The sequence below is a fragment of the Rhinoraja longicauda genome, chromosome 38 (genome assembly GCF_053455715.1).
Source record: "Rhinoraja longicauda isolate Sanriku21f chromosome 38, sRhiLon1.1, whole genome shotgun sequence".
Classification (NCBI taxonomy): domain Eukaryota; kingdom Metazoa; phylum Chordata; class Chondrichthyes; order Rajiformes; family Arhynchobatidae; genus Rhinoraja; species Rhinoraja longicauda.
Window position 1 is genome coordinate 16407117 of NC_135990.1, and position 23577 is coordinate 16430693.

At 51.4% G+C, this 23577-nt stretch overlaps 1 protein-coding gene across 2 annotated transcripts in view; it reads right to left on the reverse strand.

The window, feature by feature from the left end:
* Window positions 1–17869: 17869 nt before the first annotated feature.
* The window catches only part of LOC144610839 (nuclear receptor ROR-alpha A-like), a 192640-nt gene continuing 186932 nt past the window's right edge, over window positions 17870–23577 (reverse strand). For both annotated transcript variants that reach the window (XM_078429798.1, XM_078429799.1), the window contains 2 exons: window positions 21753–21865; window positions 17870–18982 (listed from right to left, as the gene is read on the reverse strand). In XM_078429798.1, coding sequence (XP_078285924.1) covers window positions 18818–18982; window positions 21753–21865 — 278 coding nt within the window. In that variant the 3' untranslated portion in view covers window positions 17870–18817. The remainder of the gene's footprint in view (window positions 18983–21752; window positions 21866–23577) is intronic.

A 23577-nucleotide genomic window follows, 5' to 3' on the forward strand; every position in this document is an offset into this window, starting at 1 on the left:
TAGGATGGAACTGCAGATGCTGGTTTAAACTGAGGATAGGCACAAAATGCTGGAGTAACTCAGCGGGACAGGCAGCATTTCTGGAGAAAAGGAATGGGTGACGTTTCCAGTCAAGAACCTTCTTCAGGAGTCTGACCCGAAACGTCACCCAGTACTTCTCTCCAGAGATGCTGCCTGTCCCGCCGAGTTACTCCAGCATTTTGTGTCTGTCGTCGGTTTAAACCAGCATCTGCAGTTCCTTCTTACACATGGAAACAGATCCTTCAGCCCAACAATTCCACGCCGACCATCGATCACCTGTTTACACTCGCTCTATGTTATCCCACTTTCTCATCCACTCCCGACATACTAGGGGCCAATTTACAGCATCCAATTAATTCACAAACCTGCATATCTTTGGGATGTGGGAGGAAACCAGAACACGGAGAAAACCCACATGGCCACAGGGGGAACATGCAAACTCCACTGTATCCTTATTGTTTTGATGTGTTTATGCTTTATTCGTAATTGTCAACTGTATGTTTGTGTTGTCATTTGTGAGCGGAGCACCAAGGCACATTCCTTGTATGTGCACATACTTGGCCAATAAACTTATTCATTCATTCATTCATTCATTCATTCATAACAGAGCTTTATTTGTCGTTCGGTAACCGAAGTACCGAACAAAACTACATAGCAGTCATAGAAAAAAAAAAAAAAAGAGAACACAAGACACAAACGTCCATCACAGTGACTCCAAACACCCCCCTCACTGTGATGGAGGCAACAAAACTTCCACTCTCTTCCCCACGCCCACGGACAGACAGCTCGTCCCCGACCCGACCCGCACAGTCCCCGCACCGGGCGCTGAAACGTCTCGCGGCCGAACCGGGCGATGAAAGGCCCCGCGACCAAGCCTTGCGCAGCTAAGTCCCGTGGTCGAGCCGCACCGGGCGATGTCAAGTCCGCAGCCGAGCCGCACCAGCGATGAAAAGCCCCGCAGCCGAGCTGCACCGGGCGATGTTAAGCCCCGCGGCCGAGCCGCACCAGCGGTGAAAAGTCCCGCAGCCGAGCTGCACCGGGCGGTGTTAAGCCCCGCAGCCGAGCTGCACCGGGCGATGTTAAGCCCCGCAGCCGAGCTGCACCGGGCGATGTTAAGCCCCGCAGCCGAGCTGCACCGGGCGATGTTAAGTCCAGCGGCCAAGCCGCACCGGGATGTAAAGTCCAGCGGCCAAGCCGCACTGGGTGATGTAAAGTCCAGCGGCCAAGCCGCACCGGGTGATGTAAAGTCCAGCGGGCCGAGCCGCAGCGGGCGATGTTAGGCCCCGCAGCCGAGCCGCATAGACAATATCAGGAGGCCATTCGGCCCTTCGAGCCAGCCCACGCCATTCAATGTGATCATGGCTGATCATTCTCAATCAGTACCCCGTTCATGCCTTCTCCCCATACCCCCTGACTCCGCTATCCTTAAGAGCTCTATCTAGCTCTCTCTTGAAAGGCAGGCAGCACCCGAGGTCGGGATGGAACCCGGGTCTCCGTGAGGCAGCTGCTCCATCCACCGCAGCGCCACACGACGTGTTATCCGGGGCGGGAGTCCTTGGTGATGTTGGCTGCTTTTCTTTTCTCTTCTCTTCTCTTCTCCTACTCTTCTCCTCTCCTACTCTTCTATGCTCCTGCTCCTCTCTTCTCTTCTCTGCTCCTACTCTTCTCTTCTCCTCTCCTACTCTTCTCCTCTCCTACTCTTCTCCTCTCCTACTCTTCTCCTCTCCTACTCTTCTCTTCTCCTGCTCCTCTCTTCTCTTTTCTGCTTCTCTCCTCTCCTCTTCTCTGCTCCTCTCTTCTTTCTCTTCTTCTCTTCTCCTCTCCTGTCCTCTTTTCTCTTGCTCTTCTGTGCTGTGGCGGCGTGAAGCGTGGACGGAGGGTCTGGTGGGGGGGGGGGTCCAGCTCCACGACCATGTGAGTGCGGGCCCGAGCTTCACCCTCCCCCCCCAATACAGAGAGAGAGAGAGCGCGCTGTGGGGGGCAGCGGACGTCAGGGGGGGGGGGGGGGGGGAGGTTGGGCGCGGGATGTGGACGATCAGCCACGATCACAGTGAAGGGCGGCGCCGGCTGGAGGGGCCGAGTGGCCTCCTGCTGCACCCTATTGTTTATGTTTATCCCCCAGTGATGGAGCCCCCCCCCCACCGGCACCCGAGCACCCGCAGCGCCCCCCCCCCCCCCAGTGATGGAGCCCCCCCCCCCCCCCAGTGATGGAGCCCCCCCCCCCCCGGCACCGAGCGCCCGCAGCGCCCCCCCCCCCCAGTGATGGAGCCCCCCCCCCCCGGCACCGAGCGCCCCCCCCCCCCAGTGATGGAGCCCCCCCCCCCCCCCCCCCGGCACCGAGCGCCCCCCCCCCCAGTGATGGAGCCCCCCCCCCCGGCACCGAGCGCCCCCCCCCCCCCAGTGATGGAGCCCCCCCCCCCAGTGATGGAGCCCCCCCCCCCCGGCACCGAGCGCCCCCCCCCCCCAGTGATGGAGCCCCCCCCCACCCGGCACCGAGCGCCCCCCCCCCCCAGTGATGGAGCCCCCCCCCCACCGGCACCCGAGCGCCCCCCCCCCCCCAGTGATGGAGCCCCCCCCCCCCCCCCAGTGATAGAGGCCCCCCCCCCCCCCCCAGTGATGGAGCCCCCCCCCCCCCCCCCAGTGATGGAGCCCCCCCCCACCGGCACCGAGCGCCCCCCCCCCCCAGTGATAGAGCCCCCCCCCCCCCCCCCCCCAGTGATGGAGCCCCCCCCCCCCCCAGTGATGGAGCCCCCCCCCCCCCCAGTGATGGAGCCCCCCCCCCCCCCAGTGATGGAGCCCCCCCCCCCCCCCAGTGATGGAGCCCCCCCCCCCCCAGTGATGGAGCCCCCCCCCCCCCCCAGTGATGGAGCCCCCCCCCCCCCCCCCAGTGATGGAGCCCCCCCCCCCCCCAGTGATGGAGCCCCCCCCCCCCCAGTGATGGAGCCCCCCCCCCCCCCAGTGATGGAGCCCCCCCCCCCCCAGTGATGGAGCCCCCCCCCCCCCCCCCCAGTGATGGAGCCCCCCCCCCCCCCCAGTGATGGAGCCCCCCCCCCCCCCAGTGATGGAGCCCCCCCCCCCCCCAGTGATAGAGCCCCCCCCCCCAGTGATGGAGCCCCCCCCCCCCCAGTGATGGAGCCCCCCCCCCCCCCCAGTGATGGAGCCCCCCCCTCCCCCCCAGTGATAGAGCCCCCCCCCCCCCAGTGATGGAGCCCCCCCCCCCCCCCAGTGATGGAGCCCCCCCCCCCCCAGTGATGGAGCCCCCCCCCCCCCCCCCCCAGTGATGGAGCCCCCCCCCCCCCAGTGATGGAGCCCCCCCCCCCCCCCAGTGATGGAGCCCCCCCCCCCCCCCAGTGATAGAGCCCCCCCCCCCAGTGATGGAGCCCCCCCCCCCCCCCAGTGATGGAGCCCCCCCCCCCCCCCAGTGATGGAGCCCCCCCCTCCCCCCCAGTGATAGAGCCCCCCCCCCCCAGTGATGGAGCCCCCCCCCCCCCCAGTGATGGAGCCCCCCCCCCCCCAGTGATGGAGCCCCCCCCCCCCCCCGGCACCGAGCGCCCCCCCCCCCCCCCAGTGATGGAGCCCCCCCCCCCCCCCCAGTGATGGAGCCCCCCCCCCCCCCCCAGTGATGGAGCCCCCCCCCCCCCCCCAGTGATGGAGCCCCCCCCCCCCCCGGCACCGAGCGCCCCCCCCCCCCCCCAGTGATGGAGCCCCCCCCCCCCCCCAGTGATGGAGCCCCCCCCCCCCCCGGCACCGAGCGCCCCCCCCCCCCCAGTGATGGAGCCCCCCCCCCGGCACCGAGCACCCGCAGTGCGCCCCCCCCCCAGTGATGGAGCCCCCCCCCCACAGGCACCGAGCCCCCCCCCCCCCCCCCCCCACAGTGATGGAGCCCCCGGCCTCACCAGCACAGCGCCATGTTGCCGGAGCGACACAACACCCGCCCCCCGGAGCCGCCGGCCCCGCACTAACGTTCCGCCCCCCCCCCCCCTGGCGGCAACACAGGCAAACAGCACCCTCTCCCACTGCCCTCTGCATCACATCCTCCTTCACTCCCCTCATCACCCTCTCCTCCCCATCACGCTTCCCTCCCCCTCATCACTCTCCTTCCCCTCCCCCACTTCTCTCCTTCTCCCTCACTCCCCTCCTCCACTCCATCACTCCCCTCCTCATCACCCCCCCTAACTACCCTCCTTCATTTCCCTCCCCCTCCTCCACTCCCCCTCTGCATCGCATCCTCCTTCATTCCTCATCACTCTCCTCCCGCTAACTCCCTTCCTCCACTTCCCTCCTTCTCCCTCCACTCCCCTTCGCATCACTCTCCTCCTCACTCCGCCTCACTCCCCTCCTCATTACTCTCCTTCCTTCCCACTAACTCACCTCCTTCACTCCCCTCCTCATCTCCCTCTCCTTCCCCTTCACTTCCCTCCTCATCACTCTCCCTCCCCTCCCCCTCCTCTACTCCCCTCCACATCACCCTCTTCTTCCCCTCCACTCACCTCGTCCACTCCCCCCCCTTCACTCCCCTCCTGCCCAACTTCCTGCCCCTTTCCCAACTCTTCCAATTTCCTCCTCTACCTCATCCATCCCTCACCTACCCTCACACATCCTGCCCCCTCATTCTCCTACCTCCAACCCCTTTCATCCATCATTATCTCATCCTATCCCCTCCCCTTATCATTCTACGCCTCCCATCGGTCCCTACTTGTCACATTCTCCTCCATCTCCTCCCCATTACCTCCCTACCTCCCCTCTTCACCCCCTTCTCCTTGTCACCCCCCCCCCCCCCCCCACTATCATCCTTCCCCATTGTCCTCCGCTACTCCCCCTTTTATTTACACCCAAATCCTACCTGCACCAATCCTCCAGACCTCTTGTCCTATTATGGCCTACTTTGTAAATGTGCTTTGCACTCATATCTTGTTTATTCTCACAATATTATTTTCATTTATGTGCTTGTGGAATTTCATGTTTTATTTGTGTATAATTTGTGTGTTTGTCTGTGCCTGTGATGCTGCAAGCAAGATTCTCATTGTACCTGTACTTCACTGTACTTGTGTGAGTGATAGAAAAATGGAAAATAAGTGCAGGAGGAGGCCATTTGGCCCTTCGAGCCAACACCGCCATTCATTGTGATCATGGCTCGAAGGGCCAAATTCACAACTCTCTGGGTGAAAAAGTTTTTTTCTCATCTCAGTTTTAAATGGCCTCCCCTTTATTCTTAGACTGTGGCCCCTGGATCTGGACTCCCCCAACATTGGGAAAAATTTTCCTGCATCTAGTTTGTCCAGTCCTTTTATAGTTTAATACGTTTCTACAAGATCCCCTCTCATCCTTCTAACTTTCAGTGAATACTAGCCCAGTCTTTCCAATCTTTCCTCATATGACAGTCCCGCCATCCCAGGGATCAATCTCGTGAACTGCACTGGCTGCACTGCCTCAATTACAAGGATGTCCTTCCTCAAATTGGGAGACCCAAACTGCACACAATACTCCAGATGTGGTCTCATTAGGGCCCTCCCTGTACAACTGCAGAAGGACCTCTTTACTCCGATACTCAAATCCTCTTGTTATGAAGGCCAACATGCCATTAGCTTTCTTCACTGCCTGCTGTACCTGCACGCCAACTTTCAGTGACTGGTGTACAAGAACACCCAGGTCTCATCGCACTTCCCTTTTTCCTGATCTGACACCATTGAGATAATAATCTGCCTCCTTGTTTTTGCCACCAAAGTGGATAACCTCACATTTATCTATATTATACTGCATCTGCCACGCATCTGTCCACTCACTCAACCTGTCCAGGTCACCCTGCAACCTCCCAGCATCCTCTTTGCAGTTCACACTGCCACCCAGCAAATTTACTCGTGTTACTTTTAATTCCATCATCTAAATCATTAATATATATTGTAAATAGTTGCGGCCCCAGCACCGAGCCTCGTGGCACTCCACTCCCCACTGCCTGCCATTCTGACAGGGACCCGTTTATTCCTACTCTTTATTTCCTGTCTGTCAACCAATTCTCTATCCATATCAATACCCTACCCCCAATACCATGTGCTCTAATTTTGCCCACTAATCCCCTGTGTGGGACCTTATCAAAGGCTTTCTGAAAGTCTAGATACACTACATTCACTGGCTCTCCTTCATCCATTTTACTTGTCACATCCTCAAAAAATTCCAGATTAGTCAAGCAGGATTTCCCTTTCATAAACCCATGCTGACTTGGACCAATGACATTCAATGTGTTCATGGCTGATCATCGAAAATCAGTACCCCGTTCCTGCTTTCTCCCCATACCCCTTGATTCCGTTAGCCCTAAGAGCTCTATCCTCCTCATGGGAGGAGTTGGCTGCGCCTAACGGCTGCGGCTCTCTGGCAGTCTGTTGTCTTTTTTTCTTTTTTTTTGTTTGTGTCGGTGTTGGGATGGTTTTTGTTTCTGTTTTTGGCTGTGTATGTGTGGTGGGGGTGTGTGGTGGGGGTGTGGGGCGGGGGGAAACCTTTATTTTATTAGGTCTCTTCCCCGGGGCGCGGCTCGGCTGCGGGCCTTAACATTGCCGGCGCAGCTCGGCTGCGGGACGTTTCAGTGCCCGGTGCGGCTCGGCCGCTGGACTTAACATCGCCCGGTGTGGCCGCGGGACGTTTCAGTGCCCGGTGCGGCTCGGCCGCGGGACGTTTCAATGCCCGGTGCGGCTTGGCCGCTGGACTTAACATCGTCAGCGCTGTTCGGCCGCGGGACGTTTCAGTGCCCGGTGCGGCTCGGCCGGGGGGCCTTCCATCCCCTTGCGGGGGCTGTGCGTGTCGTTTGCCTCGGTAGGGGTCGAGCTGCCTGTCCGTGGGTGCGGGGGGAAGAGAGGGGAAGTTTTGTTGCCTCCATCACAGTGAGGGGGTGTTTGGAGTCACTGTGATGGATGTTTGTGTTGGGGTCGGGTGTCCTGTGTTCTTTTCTTTTTGCTGTATTTTGTGTGACTGCTGAAATTTCGCTCGGTGTTGTGCCGAGTGACAATAAAGTGTTGTTATGTTATGTTATGTTATGTTAACTCTCTCTTGAAAACATCCAGTCAATTGGCCGCCACTGCCTTCTGTGGCAGAGAATTCCACAGATTCACAACTCTCTGGGTGAAAACATCTTTTCTCATTGAAGTTACATTGAATTAAACTAACCCTAATCCGACTCCAGCCTTTTGTGTCAATCTTCGGTGTAAACCAGCATCTGCAGTTCCTTCCTACACTTCCAGCATTTTGAGTCTATTTTTGAATTAAATAACCTTGTGTTTGAGTTTAGTTTATTGTCACATGTAAAAAGGTACGGTGAAAAGCTTTTGTTGTGTGCTAACCAGTCAGCGGAAAGACAATAGAGCCATCTACAGCGAACAGATACATAATAAGGGAATATAAGAAAATAACTGCAGATTCTGGTACAAATCGATTTATTCACAAAATGCTGGAGTAACTCAGCAGGTCAGGCAGCATCTCGGGAGAGAAGGATTGGGTGATGTTTCGGGTCGAGAGGGAATAATGTTTAGGGCAAGATAAAGCCAATAAAATCCAATCAAAGATAGTCCGAGGGTCTCCAATGAGGTAGATAGTAGCTCAGGACCGTTCTCTGGTTGTGGTGGGATGGTTCAGTTGCCTGATAACAGCTGGGAAGAAACTGTCCCTGAATCTGGAGGTGTGCGTTTTCACACTTCTGTACCTTTTGCCCGATGGGAGAGGGGAGAAGAGGGAGTTTCTTCATTAATCAATGATTCAGTAGAGTAGGAAGGACATGTTTGCGGCCAAAATATGTCAGGCATTTGCTTGTTTGCATTCAATTAAGTTCTCGGCGGTTCCCCCCAGGCTAGATTCCCCTTTGTTCTCCCCCTCGGCCTTGCCCCCACGCTGGCTCCTCCTTGTTCTCGGCTGCGTGTCCGTCCTCCAGCACCTACGTGACCCGTCCTCGACCGCCTTCGCCCGCCCTCGTGCTACACCCAGGAACTCCGAGCTGCCAGTCCTGCCCTTTCCCTCAGCCACGTTTCCGTTGTTGCCACAACACCGCGTGCTGGTCCCAGCTCCTCCGCCTCACCTGCGGGGGCTCCTTGCCCACTCTCCTAACTGAAGGATGTTCTTCACTCGCTCAGTGACATCCAAGCACTTGCAAGGAATTGTGGACGCAGCCTAGACTATCGCACAGACCAACCTCCCTTCCATTGACTCCGTTTGCACCTCACGCTGCCTCGGCAAGGCCAGCAGCACAATCAAGGGCGAGTCTCACCCCAGTCACTCCCCCTTCTCCCCTTTCCCATTAGACAAGAGATACAGACAGAAGTGTGAAAACACACACCTCCAGATTCAGAGATAGTTTCTTCCCTGCTGTTATCGTGCAACTGACCCATCCTACCAACAACTGGAGTGCTACTATCTACCCGTGCCTGCCTTCTCCCCATATCCCTTGATTCCACTAGCCCCTAGAGCTCTATTTAACTCTCTTAAATTCATCTCTTAAATTCATCCAGTGATTTGGCCTCCACTGCCCGCTGTGGCAGAGAATTCCACAAATTCACAACTCTCTGGGTGAAAAAGTTCCTTCACACCTCAGTTTTAAATGGCCTTCCCCTTTATTCTAAGACTGTGGCCCCTGGTTCTGGACTCCCCCAACATTATCATATCATATCTATACAGCCGGAAACAGGCCTTTTCGGCCCTCCAAGTCCGTGCCGCCCAGTGATCCCCGTACATTAACACTATCCTACACCCACTAGGGACAATTTTTACATTTACCCAGCCAATTAACCTACATACCTGTACGTCTTTGGAATGTGGGAGGGAACCGAAGATCTCGGAGAAAACCCACGCAGGTCACGGGGAGAACGTACAAACTCCTTACAGTACAGCACCCGTAGTCAGGATCGAACCTGAGTCTCCGGCGCTGCATTCGCTGTAAAGCAGCAACTCTACCGCTGCGCTACCGTGCCGCCCTAAATTGGGAACATTGGGAACATTTTTCCTGCATCTAGCTTGTCTAGACCTTTTATAATTTTATATGTCTCTATAAGATCCCCTCTCATCCTTCTAAACTACAGTGAATACAAGCCTAGTCTTTTCAATCTTTCCTCATATGACAGTCCCGCCATCCCAGTCCCATCCCATGACTGTACACTTTGCTACCCTGTACTCCACTTGACACTTCTCTGCCCACTCTCCCAACCTGCCCAAGTCCTTCTGCAGCTTCTCTGCTTCCTCAACACTACCTGACCCTCCATCTCTGTCACGTGTGGGGAGTTTTTGAATGTTCTGTGCCTGTACTCACTGGAGTTCAAAAGGATGAGGGGGAGGACAGGGGATCTCAATGAAAGCAACGGAATAATGAAAGGCATAGTGTGAACGGAAAGTGGAAAAGATGTTTCCAGTAGTGGGAGAGTCTAGCACGAGAGGGCACAGCCTCAGATTTAAAGGCTGTACCTTTAGAGTGGAGAAGAGGAGAAATTTCTTTAGCCAGAGGGTGATGAATCAGTTAAATTCATTGCCACAGACGGCTGTGGAGGCCAAGACATTGGGTATATTTAAGGCGAGATTGATGGGTTCCTGATTTGGAAGGGCGTCAGTGGTTATGGGGAGAAGGCAGGAGAATGGGGTTGCGAGGGAGAGATAGATCAGCCATGGTTGAATGGCGGAGTAGACTTGATAGGCCTAATTTTGCTCCTGGAACATATGTAGAAAAGGATGGAGAGAGAGGACTCGGTAGTGTGAGAATGTCAAACTGATGTCGAGATCACAGAGAGGGGCTGTATAAGCCGTGTGGTGAGGCAGGGGAGGGCTTTTGGAAATAATTCTGAACCATTTAGAGACGAAAGAGAAATAAAAAAGTAGATGACACAGACAGAGCCCACTGTAAGCAATAGTTTTATTGTGGCATAACTGCACATTAACACATCTGAAACCGATGTGCCAGCTGCAGTCTCCATATTGGTATTGTTAAAGGTAACAGTTTCTAAGTACAATATAACAACATTCATATTAGAATGAAAATCTGAATTTTTAAAAGACAACATTAAATCTCTCTTTTTACAGTTTTATTTACAAAAACAGATCAAAATACTTGTTTTGTTCAGGAATCAGTGAGGAGCAAGACTCTATGGGGTAGGCAGACTGTGGGCAAAGGTGCATCTGAAAAGGTGCATTTAAAGGAAGCAATGCTGTCCTTTGCCCAGAAGGAGGATTTCCCCCAGTCCTTGTGCGTATCCCAAGTTTTGCCCTTTAACACGTGTATCTGTGGCTGACCTACTCTGTGAAATTAATCTGTGCATGGATGCATTATTTAGGAACAATGTCACAAAAGCATTTCAGCTAGCACCACACAGCAGTAAACACAAAACAGTACTCCTTAGTTTGTAACTATGGCTAAAATAGCTTATACGTAAAGATATTATACAGTTATAATAATGCTTTAATTAATAAACAGTTAAATATTTGCTCTGAGCAGCTTGATAATACCATTTTCTTCCTTACCTATACAGAAACAAACAGAATTGTAAAATGATTACGGTGTACATGGTGAGTCAATGTTAAAATTGTAAGAGGGAAGGAGAGAGAGACTCTTAATATAGGCACAAAATGCTGGAGTAACTCAGAGGGACAGGCAGCATCTCCGGTGAAAAGGAATAGGTGACGTTTTGGGTTGAGACCCTTCTTCAGATTTCTCTGACGTTTCAGACAGTCTGAAGAAGGGTCTCGACCCGAAACGTCACCCATTCCGTCTCTCCAGAGATGCTGCCTGTCCTGCTGAGTTACTCCAGCATTTCGTGTCTATCTTTGGTGTAAACCACCGTCTGCAGTTCCTTCCTACACATTTCGAGAGACTCTTAATGGGCCATTGCAAATTCTTCTGAACCAAAGAGCCGTATTTACAATGATGATGTTGATTAATAGCAGGCAGCATTTACAAGCTCAGGTCTAAGTCTTGCTATGCACAGAAAGTGATTATTTATTTTATTGCTTGTCATGGTGTTATGGCTAGAAGTTTAGCTTTAAATTGTTTGAACTTTGGAGACAAAAAATTGCTAAGATTTTATAAAAACGGATAAAATTCTATTTCAAAATGTCCCACCTGACAGTAACAGTAAAAGCCTTGTCTGGGCTTGCCCCATTAACACTTCTCTTTAGACTGGGATAGTATAATACAGCTGCAAAGGTCCACCTTGGCCCATCCCACAACACATCACACTTCCTTCATGAGGACGAACAATCACAAGGGACACAGTCCACTGAAACCCGACACGTTAATGACCAAACACCAGGCCATTACTTGGATGAGAGTAATGCACGCAGCAACCCAAACAAATATCTAGGTACAAATCTTTTAAGAAAACTTTTATTTTTCACCATATAAAATATCTTTTATTGCTTGTGATTGAAAAACCGTTTGCACGTTTAAAAACTGCTTTGAAATGTTCTAAAAATCCACTCGCTGTCAATGTGAAGGAGCATGGACTGTGTTGTGCAAACTCTCGGAGAACACCTCTAAGGATACTGCAAGATGGGAAGCCACACGAGTAGCCACCACCATGGCAGGGTATGTTACCTATTGTGCACAGTGCAAACACTTGGCAAAGTGGAAGACAAGAATCAGAGAGAGAGAGAGAGAGAGAGAGAGAGAGAGCATGGGGCAGGCAGAGTCCATGCCGACCATCGTTCAAAGTGCAGGTGGCCATGTTCAGTTTAGTTGGGTTCAGAGATACAGCGCGGAAACAGGCCCTTCGGCCCACCGAGTCCGCACAGACCAGCGATCCCCGCACACTCACTATCAGACACACACCAAGGACAATTTACACTTATACCAAGCCAATTAACCTACAAACCTGTACGTCTTTGGAGTGCGGGAGGAAACCCACGCAGATCACGGGGAGAACGTACAAACTCCGTAGACAGCACCCGTACTTGGGATGGAACCCGGGTCTCCGGCGCTGCAAGTGCTGTAAGGCAGCAACTCTACCGCTGCGCCACCGTGCCACCTGGTGGCCATGTCTGAGGAGTTTCCATACATAGTCATAGATGTAGCTGGTGGAGACATCTCACTTGAGATGGTTGACGGGTTATTCAGAGCAAGGATAAGGATAAACATTAAGAGCACAAAGCCAACTGCGGGTGGAACTCAGTGAGCCAGGCAACATTTGTGCAGGGAGATGGAGAAACGATGTCTGAAGATGGGATACAAAACCAAACGATGTCTGTCCATTCCCTCCACAGATGCTGCATGACTGCTGTGTGTTTTGCTCAAGACTCCAGCATCTGCAGTTTCTTGTATCTTGCCTATTAAACACTGTCAACCTTGTGTTACACTTGTTATCTCTGGCCTCTGAAAGGGGCCGGTGATGCTGGAATGGGGAGGGGGGGAGGGTGGGGGTAGAGGAGGAGGGGGTTGGGGGGAGAGGGGGGAGGGGGGGGAGGGCTGCCAAGGCCAGGACATCTCCTGACTGGCAGTGAATAAGCCCCAATCACCAGTGAGCAACACTGATGCTGATGCTGTAACCGATAACATCACCATATCACTGGCCAGTTACTGCTCACCTTTCTGTCAGGAAGTCAAGTACAACTCTGCACGACACCAAGGTCGCAGAAAGGAAGCAAATCCCCTCATAAACCCCAGAGAGTTTAGTTTAATTTAGTTTAGGTTAGAGATACAGCAGGGAAACAGACCCTTCGGCCCTGATTTTGCGCTGACTAACGATCACCTGAATACTTGTTCTATCCGTGCACACAAGGGACGATTTACAGAGGCCAATTAACCTACAAACCTGCATGCCTTTCGGATGTGAGGAAGCTCTGTTTCCTAACATTAATTGATTGAAAGATAAAGCATGGAAACAGGCCTTTCAGCCCGACCAGTGCGTGCTGAGCATTGATCACCGGTTCTCACTATACTCTATGTTACACCGCCTTCTCATCCACTCCCTACAATACTAGGGACAATTTACAGAGACCAATTAACCGACAAACCCATGGCGATGTGAGAAGAAACGGGAGCAGCCGGACAAAACCTACGTGGTCGCACGGAGAACGTGCAAACTCCACCCAGAGAGCACCTGTAGTGATGCTCGAACTACTGGCGCTGAGGCAGCAGCTCCACCAACTGCGCCACCGTGCACTATTTTATCTTGAGTAGTTTAAGACAATAATTGCAGATGCTGGTACAAATCGAAGGTATTTATTCACAAAATGCTGGAGTAACTCAGCGGGTCAGGCAGCATCTCAGGAGAGAAGGAATGGGCGACGTTTCGGACTGAAGAAGGGTCTCGACCCGAAACGTCGCCCATTCCTTCTCTCCTGAGATGCTGCCTGACCTGCTGAGTTACTCCAGCATTTTGTGAATAAATATCTTGAGTAGTTGATCAGTTGGGGAGGTACAGAGTGACCAGCAGAGGGCACCTGTGTACATGTCTGACACTGGGACATGGAGGACCTGAACTGCAGGTCCAAAGAGGCACAAGAAATTGCAGGTGCGGGAATCTTGAGCAAAAAAACCCAAACTGCTGGAGGAACTCAGTACGCCAGACAGCATCGGTGGAAGAAAAAGGACAGACGACGTTCAGGGTCAGTCCCTTCCCCAGGTTAATTACTCCTCGCAAAGTATCATCTGAATTGTAAACCTGTCCAGCTCCAGACATCTTGTCGGGCATGTGCAGCACTTTGACATTGGTGTTCTTTGTTACTGTGGTGCAAGCAGCACTAACCCTTGGTCTAGAGAGGAGGGGAGAAGCTGGCACAGATACAGGAGGCTGTGTACAGGGACAGTGATCCGGGACGGTGGCTGGAGGCATCAAATACTGGAAACACAGCAGGTCAGGCATCATCTCTGCTTTCCAGTAATGGTGGAGTTTAGAAGCAGTGGGCACGGCCTCAGAATAAAGCGACGTACTTTTATAATGGAGATGAGGAGGAATTTCTTTAGCCAGAGGGTGATGAATTTGTGGATTTCATTGCCAGACGGCAACGGATGCCAAGTCATTGGGCAGTTTTAAAGCGGAGATTGACAGGTTCTAATTAGGAAACGTCAAAGTTCACGGGAAGAAGGCAGGATAATGGGGCTGTGAGGAAAAAATAGATCAGACATGATAGAATTGTGGAGTAGACTCAATGGACAGAATGGCCTAATCCTACTCCGACTGTATCTTATGGAAAGAGTAACAGTTAACATTTTGGGCCCCTTCATCAGTTCGGAAGTGTTCTCATAGGTTCCAGGAGCAGAATTAGACCATCGGCCCATCATGTCTACTCCGCCATTCAATCATGGCTGATCTATCTTTCCCTCTCAATCCCATTCTCCTGCCTTCTCCCCATAACCCCTGACACCCGCACTAATCAGGAATCTGTCAATCTCCATCCTAAAAATATCCATTGACGGCCACCACAGCCGTTTATGGCAATGAATCCCACAGATTCACCACCCTCTGAGTATACAATTTCCTCCTCATCTCCTTTCTAAAGGTAGTCCATTTATTCTGAGTTCTCTGCTTCTACACTGATGCTGCCTGATCCGCCGTGTGTTTCTAGTGTTTGAAATTATTTCAAGTTTCCAAGGTTTGTAGTTTATCTCTTTTGTTTGAAGACACTGCTCTGCTGTGGCAGCAGGGAAAATTGCTTGTTCTTGGGGATGTTCTGTGACCGTGGGCCCTCCAGGAGTGGAGTGACATAACTCAGCCGGAGTTTGTGGTGTTACACCCTGCTCTTTGGTGGCCACATCACTGACCTGAAGCACAAAGCACAAGAGCACAGTAACGAATGGCAAAGCACCTCCTTAAACACCAAGCCTGTTGGCGTGGGGATACTAGGAAATGGAAGACGAATCTCCAGGGACAAGATCCAAAACAATGGAGGATACGAAACATCGAGGTGGTAAAAAGCTGTGTTTCTCATGTTTACTCTGAATGCTTCTTTGTTAATTGTGGAAAGGTAGAGGTTGGACAAGGGGCTGTTTGACCATCCTTAAACATGGCTAACTGCGAAGGGGATAGACACAAAGTGTTGGAACTCAGTAACTCAGCGCGACAGGCACCATCTCTGGAGAGACACTTCTTCAGACTGATGAAGGGGAGCTGTGCATGGGCCACACACACAGGAAGGGATGTTAAACATGTGGGAGTGGGGCCCTGTAAGAATGAGCATGAGAGGATGCAGTGTGGGCCATGGGCAGAGGGGAAGGAGAGAACCCTCGGATGAAGTTCTCCTGAACACAGTCATGGCTGACGACCTCAGTCAGGGTGTTCCACAGATGGGGATGAGCCTTGTGCAAACTGTTGGGTTGGTTGCATCCTCCCTCACACCCAATGGCAGCAGAAGGAACACGCCCTGGTACTGACTGCTCACACCAAACAGAGAGAGGGCTGAGGACACAGAGTGTGGGAATATCTCAGCAGGTCAGGCAGCATCTCATCCACATGGATAGGCAGTTTCGGGTCAGGACTCACTGAGTTAGTCGAGCGTTCTGAGTAAACCAGCATCTGCCGTGCTGTGGGTATGTTGGCACTGCACTGTCCCTATAAAATACAGCAAGGTGCGGGCTGCATAAGCACTCAGAACATGCACCAGAGCAGAGGCAGCAGCCAGGGGGGGAACAGTCGAGACTGCCAAACCCAACTCCTGAATGGTGTGATGAACAAGTTAGACATGATCAGTATTCTATAGAGGTGTCCACCAAAATAAGCAGTCCTACTAGGAAAGCAAAGCCCCAACCATCTTTGTATAACGGCTGAGGTTTTGAAAGACTTTGTCTAGTAACCGAATAGTAACCGTGAGCAATTTCATTGTGAAGTCTGTTTGCAACACCTCAGGCCCGCATCTCCTTGTTGTGTTGCTGTTAAAAGTACCTGACTATTTGTACCCTCATTATAACCTCGTCCTCCCTGAGCTAAAATTTCAAATCCTCCATCTGACCACAAGGAATTTCTCCCTATAGTTCTTCAAATGCAGTCAGAATGCTGGATTGTTTTCACAGTAACAACAATCGCCAGCCTCACGTACCAATGGTAACAGTCCACAGTAACACCAATATACACACAAAATGCTGGAGTAACTCAACGGATCAGGCAGCATCTCTGGAGAGAAGGAATAGGTGACGTTTCGGGTCGGAACCCTTCGTCACACTCTTCTTGAGCTTTTCACTGCATCTCAGTACATAAGATCATAAGGCCATAAGTGATAGGAGCAGAATTAGGCCATTCAGCCCACCACTCCAAAGACGTACAGGTATGTAGGTTAATTGGCTGGGTAAAATGTAAAAATTGTCCCTAGTGGGTGTAGGATAGTGTTAATGTACGGGGATCGCTGGGCGGCACGGACTTGGAGGGCCGAAAAGGCCTGTTTCCGGCTGTATATATATGATATGATATGATATGATATAAGTCTACTCCACCATTCAATCACGGCTGATCTCTTTCTCCCTCCTAACCCTATTCTCCTGCCTTCTCCCCATAACCTCTGACAGCCGTACTAATCAAGAATCTATCTCTGCCTTAAATATATCCACTGACTTTGCCTCCACAGCCTTCTGTGGCAAAGAATTCCACAGATTCATCACCTTCTGACTAAAGACATTTTTCCTCATCTCCTTCCTAAAAGAATGCCCTTTAATTCTGAGGCCATGACCTCTAGTTCTAGACTCTGGTATATACGACAATAATACATCAAAGCCAAGACCAGTTTGGACAGATCTGTGAAAAGAACAAAGAATATACGGAGCTGCAGGAGAGTGAGAGAGAGGGCCTCCTGGTGCTGGTGCCGGTGCCCAGCGGCGAGACGGGTCCAAAGAAGGGCTCCGACCCAAAACGTCACCTCCAGAGATGCTGCCTGATCCGCTGAGTTACCCTAGCATTTTGTGTCCATCTCCAGTACAAACCAACATCTGCAGTTCCTTCCTACACAGTAACAACAATGCCAGCCATGTGTACTGATGGTAACAGACCACAGTAACAATGCCAGCCATGTGTACTGATGGTAACAGACCACAGTAACAATGCCAGCCATGTGTACTGATGGTAACAGACCACAGTAGCAATGCCAGCCATGTGTACTGATAGTAACAGACCCCAGTAACAATGCCAGCCATGTGTACTGATGGTAACAGACCACAGTAGCAATGCCAGCCATGTGTACTGATGGTAACAGACCACAGTAACAATGCCAGCCACATGTGCCAATGGTAACAGACCACAGTAACAATGCCAGCCACGTGTACTGATAGTGACAGGCCACAGTAACAATGCCAGCCATGTGTACTGATGGTGACAGGCCACAGTAGCAATGCCAGCCATGTGTACTGTTAGTGACAGGCCACAGTAACAATGCCAGCCATGTGTACTGATGGTGACAGACCACAGTAACAATGCCAGCCAGTGTATCAATGGTGACACATCCCACTCACAACATTTCAAACAAACACTGGCCTGAGTGCAAGGTTCCGATCATCCAGTGATCCTCGAGCCAGACTAACTCCTGGACTGCCTCACGCACAGACACAAACAAATAATCCCGACGACAGCCCTTAGCACAAGAAGTGACTGCATAAACACACCGTTTACTTCCCTGAGGGGTTAAATATGCACCAGTCAGTGCCCTTTTACATATTGCACTACGGAGGAGTGAGGCGTGCAAAAAGCAACAGTGACCCAGACTCACCACAAGTGTGAGCACACTCCCACAAACACACTCATCCATGTACACCCACATATACTCGCGCTCGCCTCCATAAGTACCACGATTGTGCCACCCGTATACCCCCACACAGACCCATACATCACCCTCCTGCACGCACCTACTGCCTTCCCCCAATGTACACCCAAACCTAACCTCACAGACCCGCACCCACCCACCCACCCACCCTCTTCCAACCCACAAACACACGTGTGCTTTGGACTATTCGACATACACATTTTTGGAATGTTGTTTCACAAGGAAACCTCCATTTCAAGGACATTTGCCGGAAAACATATAAACACTGTGGCACAACAGATGAAAAAAGTCCCACAAGACAGAATCAGACATGGTCTCAGAAGAAAATAACACCAAGCCTTTAGAAAATAACAATTCTTTCTATTATTGTCTTGCATTACAAAACAAACCTTACACAAATCACATCTCTTTTATTGCAGGAATATTTTAAGTGCTTCCTAAGGGTTATAAAAATAGAACTCTTTCTTAAGTGGTCCAGACAAGGCTCTGCATTTAATAAATTATTTGCTTCCACCTCCTTTCACTGTACTTTGCTGGAACCAAATCAATTACACACTAACCAGCCACACAGACAATGGAAAGTGGAGTGCGTTTGTAAACCAAACTAACTGTGTGGGCATTCCTACAACACACAAGCATCAACTGAAACAGCAGCATCTGAAACTCCCAACCCCTCCTGTACACTCCTCAATTAAAAATTCTTCTTTAACAGAGTTAATAAATACCAACATATCATGTACAAATTGCGAAAAGGTGCTTAAAATATAGATTCATATATCATCTCACAGCACATCAAGGTTAAAATGATATACTGATATTAAATGCTATATTCAATGTATTTACTCAATATACCCTGTCAAAGATTGGCTCTAAATAAGCTTCTCAGCATTATAATGTCACTGTACACGGTGCTCTACACAAACTAAATGCATGAGAAAACAGCTTCAACTTTCACGAGGAAACTAATGTTAACACGCCGCCCCAAAGTGCCCTGCCAGGACCGTGCCACCTCTGGTCTCCTGGGCTTGTGCGTGTGGCTGGGGCACGGAGCCAGCGTCCCGTCACTTCTCCCATGGCAGCGGTGGACAGCAGCTGCCAATCGTTAACCGTCTGCTGGCATCATCTGCTCAAACTCGGAGCCGAACAGCTCCTTGTACAGCGGTGGGAAGTGCACGCGCACGATGTCGGGGTGTATTGCTTTAAACGAGGAGAGCTTCTCCGTGTGGCGATTGCACAGTGCTCGTAATGTAGTCACTTTAGATAGGAGCTGCAAAGAGAAGGAAGGGTGAGACCATCAGAGGACAGTTCCTTTCTCAGTGTCAGCTGACAGCCAGCCGAGGGAATAAACGATACGATAAAACTTCATTTATCCCAGGAGTCCAGAACCAGGGGCCACAGTCTTCGAATAAAGGGGAGGCCATTTAAAACTGAGGTGAGAAGGAACTTTTTCACCCAGAGAGTTGTGAATTTGTGGAATTCTCTGCCACAGAGAGCAGTGGAGGCCAAATCACTGGATGGATTTAAGAGAGAGTTAGATAGAGCTCTGCGGGCTAGTGGAATCAAGGGATATGGGGAGAAGGCAGGCACGGGTTATTGATAGTGGATGATCAGCCATGATCACAATGAATGGCAGTGCTGGCCTGAAGGGCCAAATGGCCTCCTCCTGCACCTATTTTCTCTGTTTCTATGTTTCTTTGAGGGAGATTGGTCTGCCAACAGTCATACAACACAAGGTACATGAAATTAAAGTGACGTTGGAAAGTTCAGGATTGGGGATGTGCAAAGATTGGTGGTGGGGGGAGGGGGGGGGGGGGGGAGGGGAGTCAGCCTACCCCATGACAGAAGGGGGAGGAGTTGAACAATTTGAAAGCCACAGGGCCAAACGATCTCCTGCGGCGTTCTGTGCTGCATCTAGTAGCGGGATAAAGACTAGAAATCATTAAAAAAACCTGCAGATGCTGGAAATCTGAAATAGAATGCAGAATAGGCCCACAATATCAGTGCCAAACATGATGCCAAGATGAACTATTCTCATCTGCTTGACAGCACATGATCCTTAGAAATAAAAACCGAAAATGCTGGAAACACTCTGCAGGTTGGGCAGCATCTGTGGAGGGAGAAACAGACAATGTTTCAATTTTGGCAAAGGGCTGCAGACCTGAAACGTCGACTGTTCGTTCCTCTCTTCACAGATGCTGCCTGCCCTGCATTCAGCATTTCTGAAGTCAAGGCTTCAACTAACCAGGAGAAGAGATGGACAACATAATGGGTGTGCAATTGGTGCATGAAGCAGGCAAAACTAGAAGGGGTGAGGACCGTGCCCACTGGCAGCGATGGCTAGTTTCACCTTGCACTAGGACACTAACTTTAGTTTAATTATGGGTAGTGACAGGGTGACTATTCGATGAAATGAAAGAATTATTGCACCAGTAAATAGCGTGATACGATACGGAAGGCTTATGGAGAGATCGGCTTATGGATAGTAGACACAGAATGCTGGAGTAACTCAGCGGGTCAAACAGCATCTCGGGAGAGAAGGAAGGACCCATTTCTCTCCTGAGAGGCTGCTTGACCCGTTTAGTTACTCCAGCATTTTGTGTCTACCTTCGATTTAGACCAGCATCTGCAGTTTGTTTTCCTCGGCTTATGGATACTCAGGAATGGAAGTGTGAGCAGACAGCCAGCTGAGGGGAACTAATAGTGGGATAAATAGTTCATTACGGAAATCACTGATAAACGTCTCCAGGTGCTATCGCCAGCCACGTGCTGAATGCCAGGCAGCATCTGTGTGATGGAGCCGTGGTGACCTGAGGAAACAGCCATGGCAGTGGAGTGACTGCCGGACAGAGGTCATGCATCTATGGAGCCCGCAGTTAGAACAGTACAGCACAGGAACAGGCCCTTCGGCCCATAATGTCTGTGCCGAGCACGGTGCGAAGATCATGACATCTACATGCACATAACAAGTTCTCAAGTGATAGGAGCCAGCATTAGGCCATTTGGCCCATCAAGTCTATGCCATTCAGTCATGGCTGATCTATCTCTCCCTCTAACCCCAGTCTCCTGCCTTCTCCCCATAAACCCCGGACACCCGTTCCCTGCATATCCATGCGCCCATCCAAAATGTCTTTTATATGCCCGGACACCCATTCCAGAAGAACCTCCTCCCGGGGCCGAATCAAGCTGGGCTGAATGGAAATGCCTCAACAGACTGAGAGCTGGTACTGGTCGTTGTAAAGCCACTCTCAAGAAGTGGGGTTATATAGACACTGAAGACATCATCTGCAGATGTGGCACTGAACCACAAACTATGGAGCACCTATTGACATGTCCTCTATTGGAGTACCAATGCTAAGCTGAGGAACAATGATATTGCTGAGAGTTGTGTTCAGTTTTGGCTGAAACACAATATCTAGCATGTGTGGACACGATAAGGGGACCCATTCCCTGCATCTCCATGTGTCCATCCACAAGTCATTTATATACTTCTGCTTCAACCGAAGCATGGGTTTGGCAGAAGCATGTTCCAGGCATTCACCACCCTCTGTGTGAAACATTACCACACACACCTCCTTTAAACTTTGTACCTCTCACCTTAAAGGTATGCCCGCTCGCATTTGATTTTTCCATCGTGGGAAAAAAAAGATTCACTCTAATCTCACGTTGTTGATAATTCGGGCTGTGAATTATTTAACTGTGACTCAGAGGCTGATGTGAGTGGGGTCAGTGTGCAGCTCCCCCCTACTCCTCTCCTGGGGACCGTAGAACAGGGTAACTGTGCCAGAGGCCCAACCTCTGTTCACTGAATGTGAAACTAGGGCAGCCGGGGAAATGCAACACAAGCCAGCACCAGAATGCTGACCAGGAAAACAGTGGAGTGTGGGAAAATCCCACCACTGGCCAGCCAGGAACCCTCCCGGCCTAACCCGCTCTGACCCACTCACTCCTCCACGCACAACAATGTGGTTGGCAGCCTCCTTGGAGACAATTACAGGTGGCAATAGATAAAGATGCCAGTGGGTGGAGAAGCCGGGTACCTTGGTCAGAACGCCATCCTCTCGGTGGTGCTTCTGCAGCAGGTGTTGAAGTGCCAGCTGGATCCTCTGCTGCAGCTTCTCCACTTTAAGTTTCTCCTGCAGCCACAGGCGGTCTAGGGATGTAAATCACCACTCAGTCAACTCAGCAACAGCTTCACAGCATTAATCCAGAAACTTCAGGGAGCACAGACTGGCCTGGGGCCCTGTATGGATGCCCACACACACAGCCAACACCCTCTACACAGTGCCCACACACACAATCACCCTCACACACGGCCAACACCCCTACACAGTGCCCACACACACAGCCAACACCCTCTACACAGTGCCCACACACACAATCACCCTCACACACAGCCAACACCCCTACACAGTGCCCACACACACAATCACCCTCACACACAGCCAACACCCCTACACAGTGCCCACACACACAATCACCCTCACACACAGCCAACACCCCACCACAGTGCCCACACACACAATCACCCTCACACACGGCCAACACCCCACACACAGTGCCCACACACACAATCACCCTCACACACAGCCAACACCCCTACACAGTGCCCACACACACAGCCAACACCCCTACACAGTGCCCACACACACAATCACCCTCACACACAGCCAACACCCCTACACAGTGCCCACACACACAATCACCCTCACACACAGCCAACACCCTCTACACAGTGCCCACACACACAATCACCCTCACACACAGCCAACACCCCTACACAGTGCCCACACACACAATCACCCTCACACACGGCCAACACCCCACACACAGTGCCCACACACACAGCCAACACCCCACACACATGGCCAACACCCCACACACACGGCCAACACCCCACACACAGTGCCCACACACCCGGCCAACTTTGGATGATACTAAAGTAGATGATATCATAGACAGTGAAGATAGGCTTCAAAAATACAGCAGAATCTTGATCAGTTGGGCAAGTGGGCTGATGAGTGGCGAATGGAGTTTAATGCTTGTTATAAGTGTGAGGTTTTGCGATTTGGAAAGTCAAACCAGGGCAGGACCTTCACAATGAATGGTAGGGCCCTGGGGAATGTGGTGCAATAGAGAGATCTAGGAGTGCATCGTTCCCTTAAAGTAGAGAGGGTGGTAAACAAAGCTGTTGGTACATTGGCCTTCATCATTCAGGATATGGAGTATACAAGTTGGGACGTTATGCTACAGTTGTACAACACGTTGGTGAGGCTGAATTTGAGTACCACAAAATGCTGGCGTAACTCAGCAGGTCAGGCAGTATCTCAGAGAGAAGGAATGGGTGACTTTTCGGGTCGAGACCCTTCTTCAGACTGAATAAAGGGTCTCGACCCGAAATGTCACCCTTTCCTTCTCTCCTAGATGCTGCCTGACCTGCTGATTTACTCCAGCATTTTGTGACACCTTCGATTTGTACCAGCATCTGCAGTTATTTCCCTACTGAATTTGAGCACTGTGTTGATGTGTCACCCTGCTAAAGGAAGGGTGTAATTAAATTGGAAAAAGTGCAGAGAAGATTTATAAGGAGGTTGCCAGGATTCAAGGGCCTGACAAATAGGGAAAGGTTGGGCAGACTCGGACTTTATTCCTTGGAGTGCAGGAGTTTGAAGGATAATCTTATAGACCCGTATAAAATCACGAGTGGAAAAGACAGGGCAAATTTAGTCTCTTACTCAGAGTTGGGGAATCAAGAACCAGAGCACAGAGATGTGAGGTAAGAGGGGAAGGATTTATTAGGAATCTAAGTGGCAACGTTTTCATTCAGAGGGTTGTGGGTATATGGGACAAGCTGCCAGAGAAGGT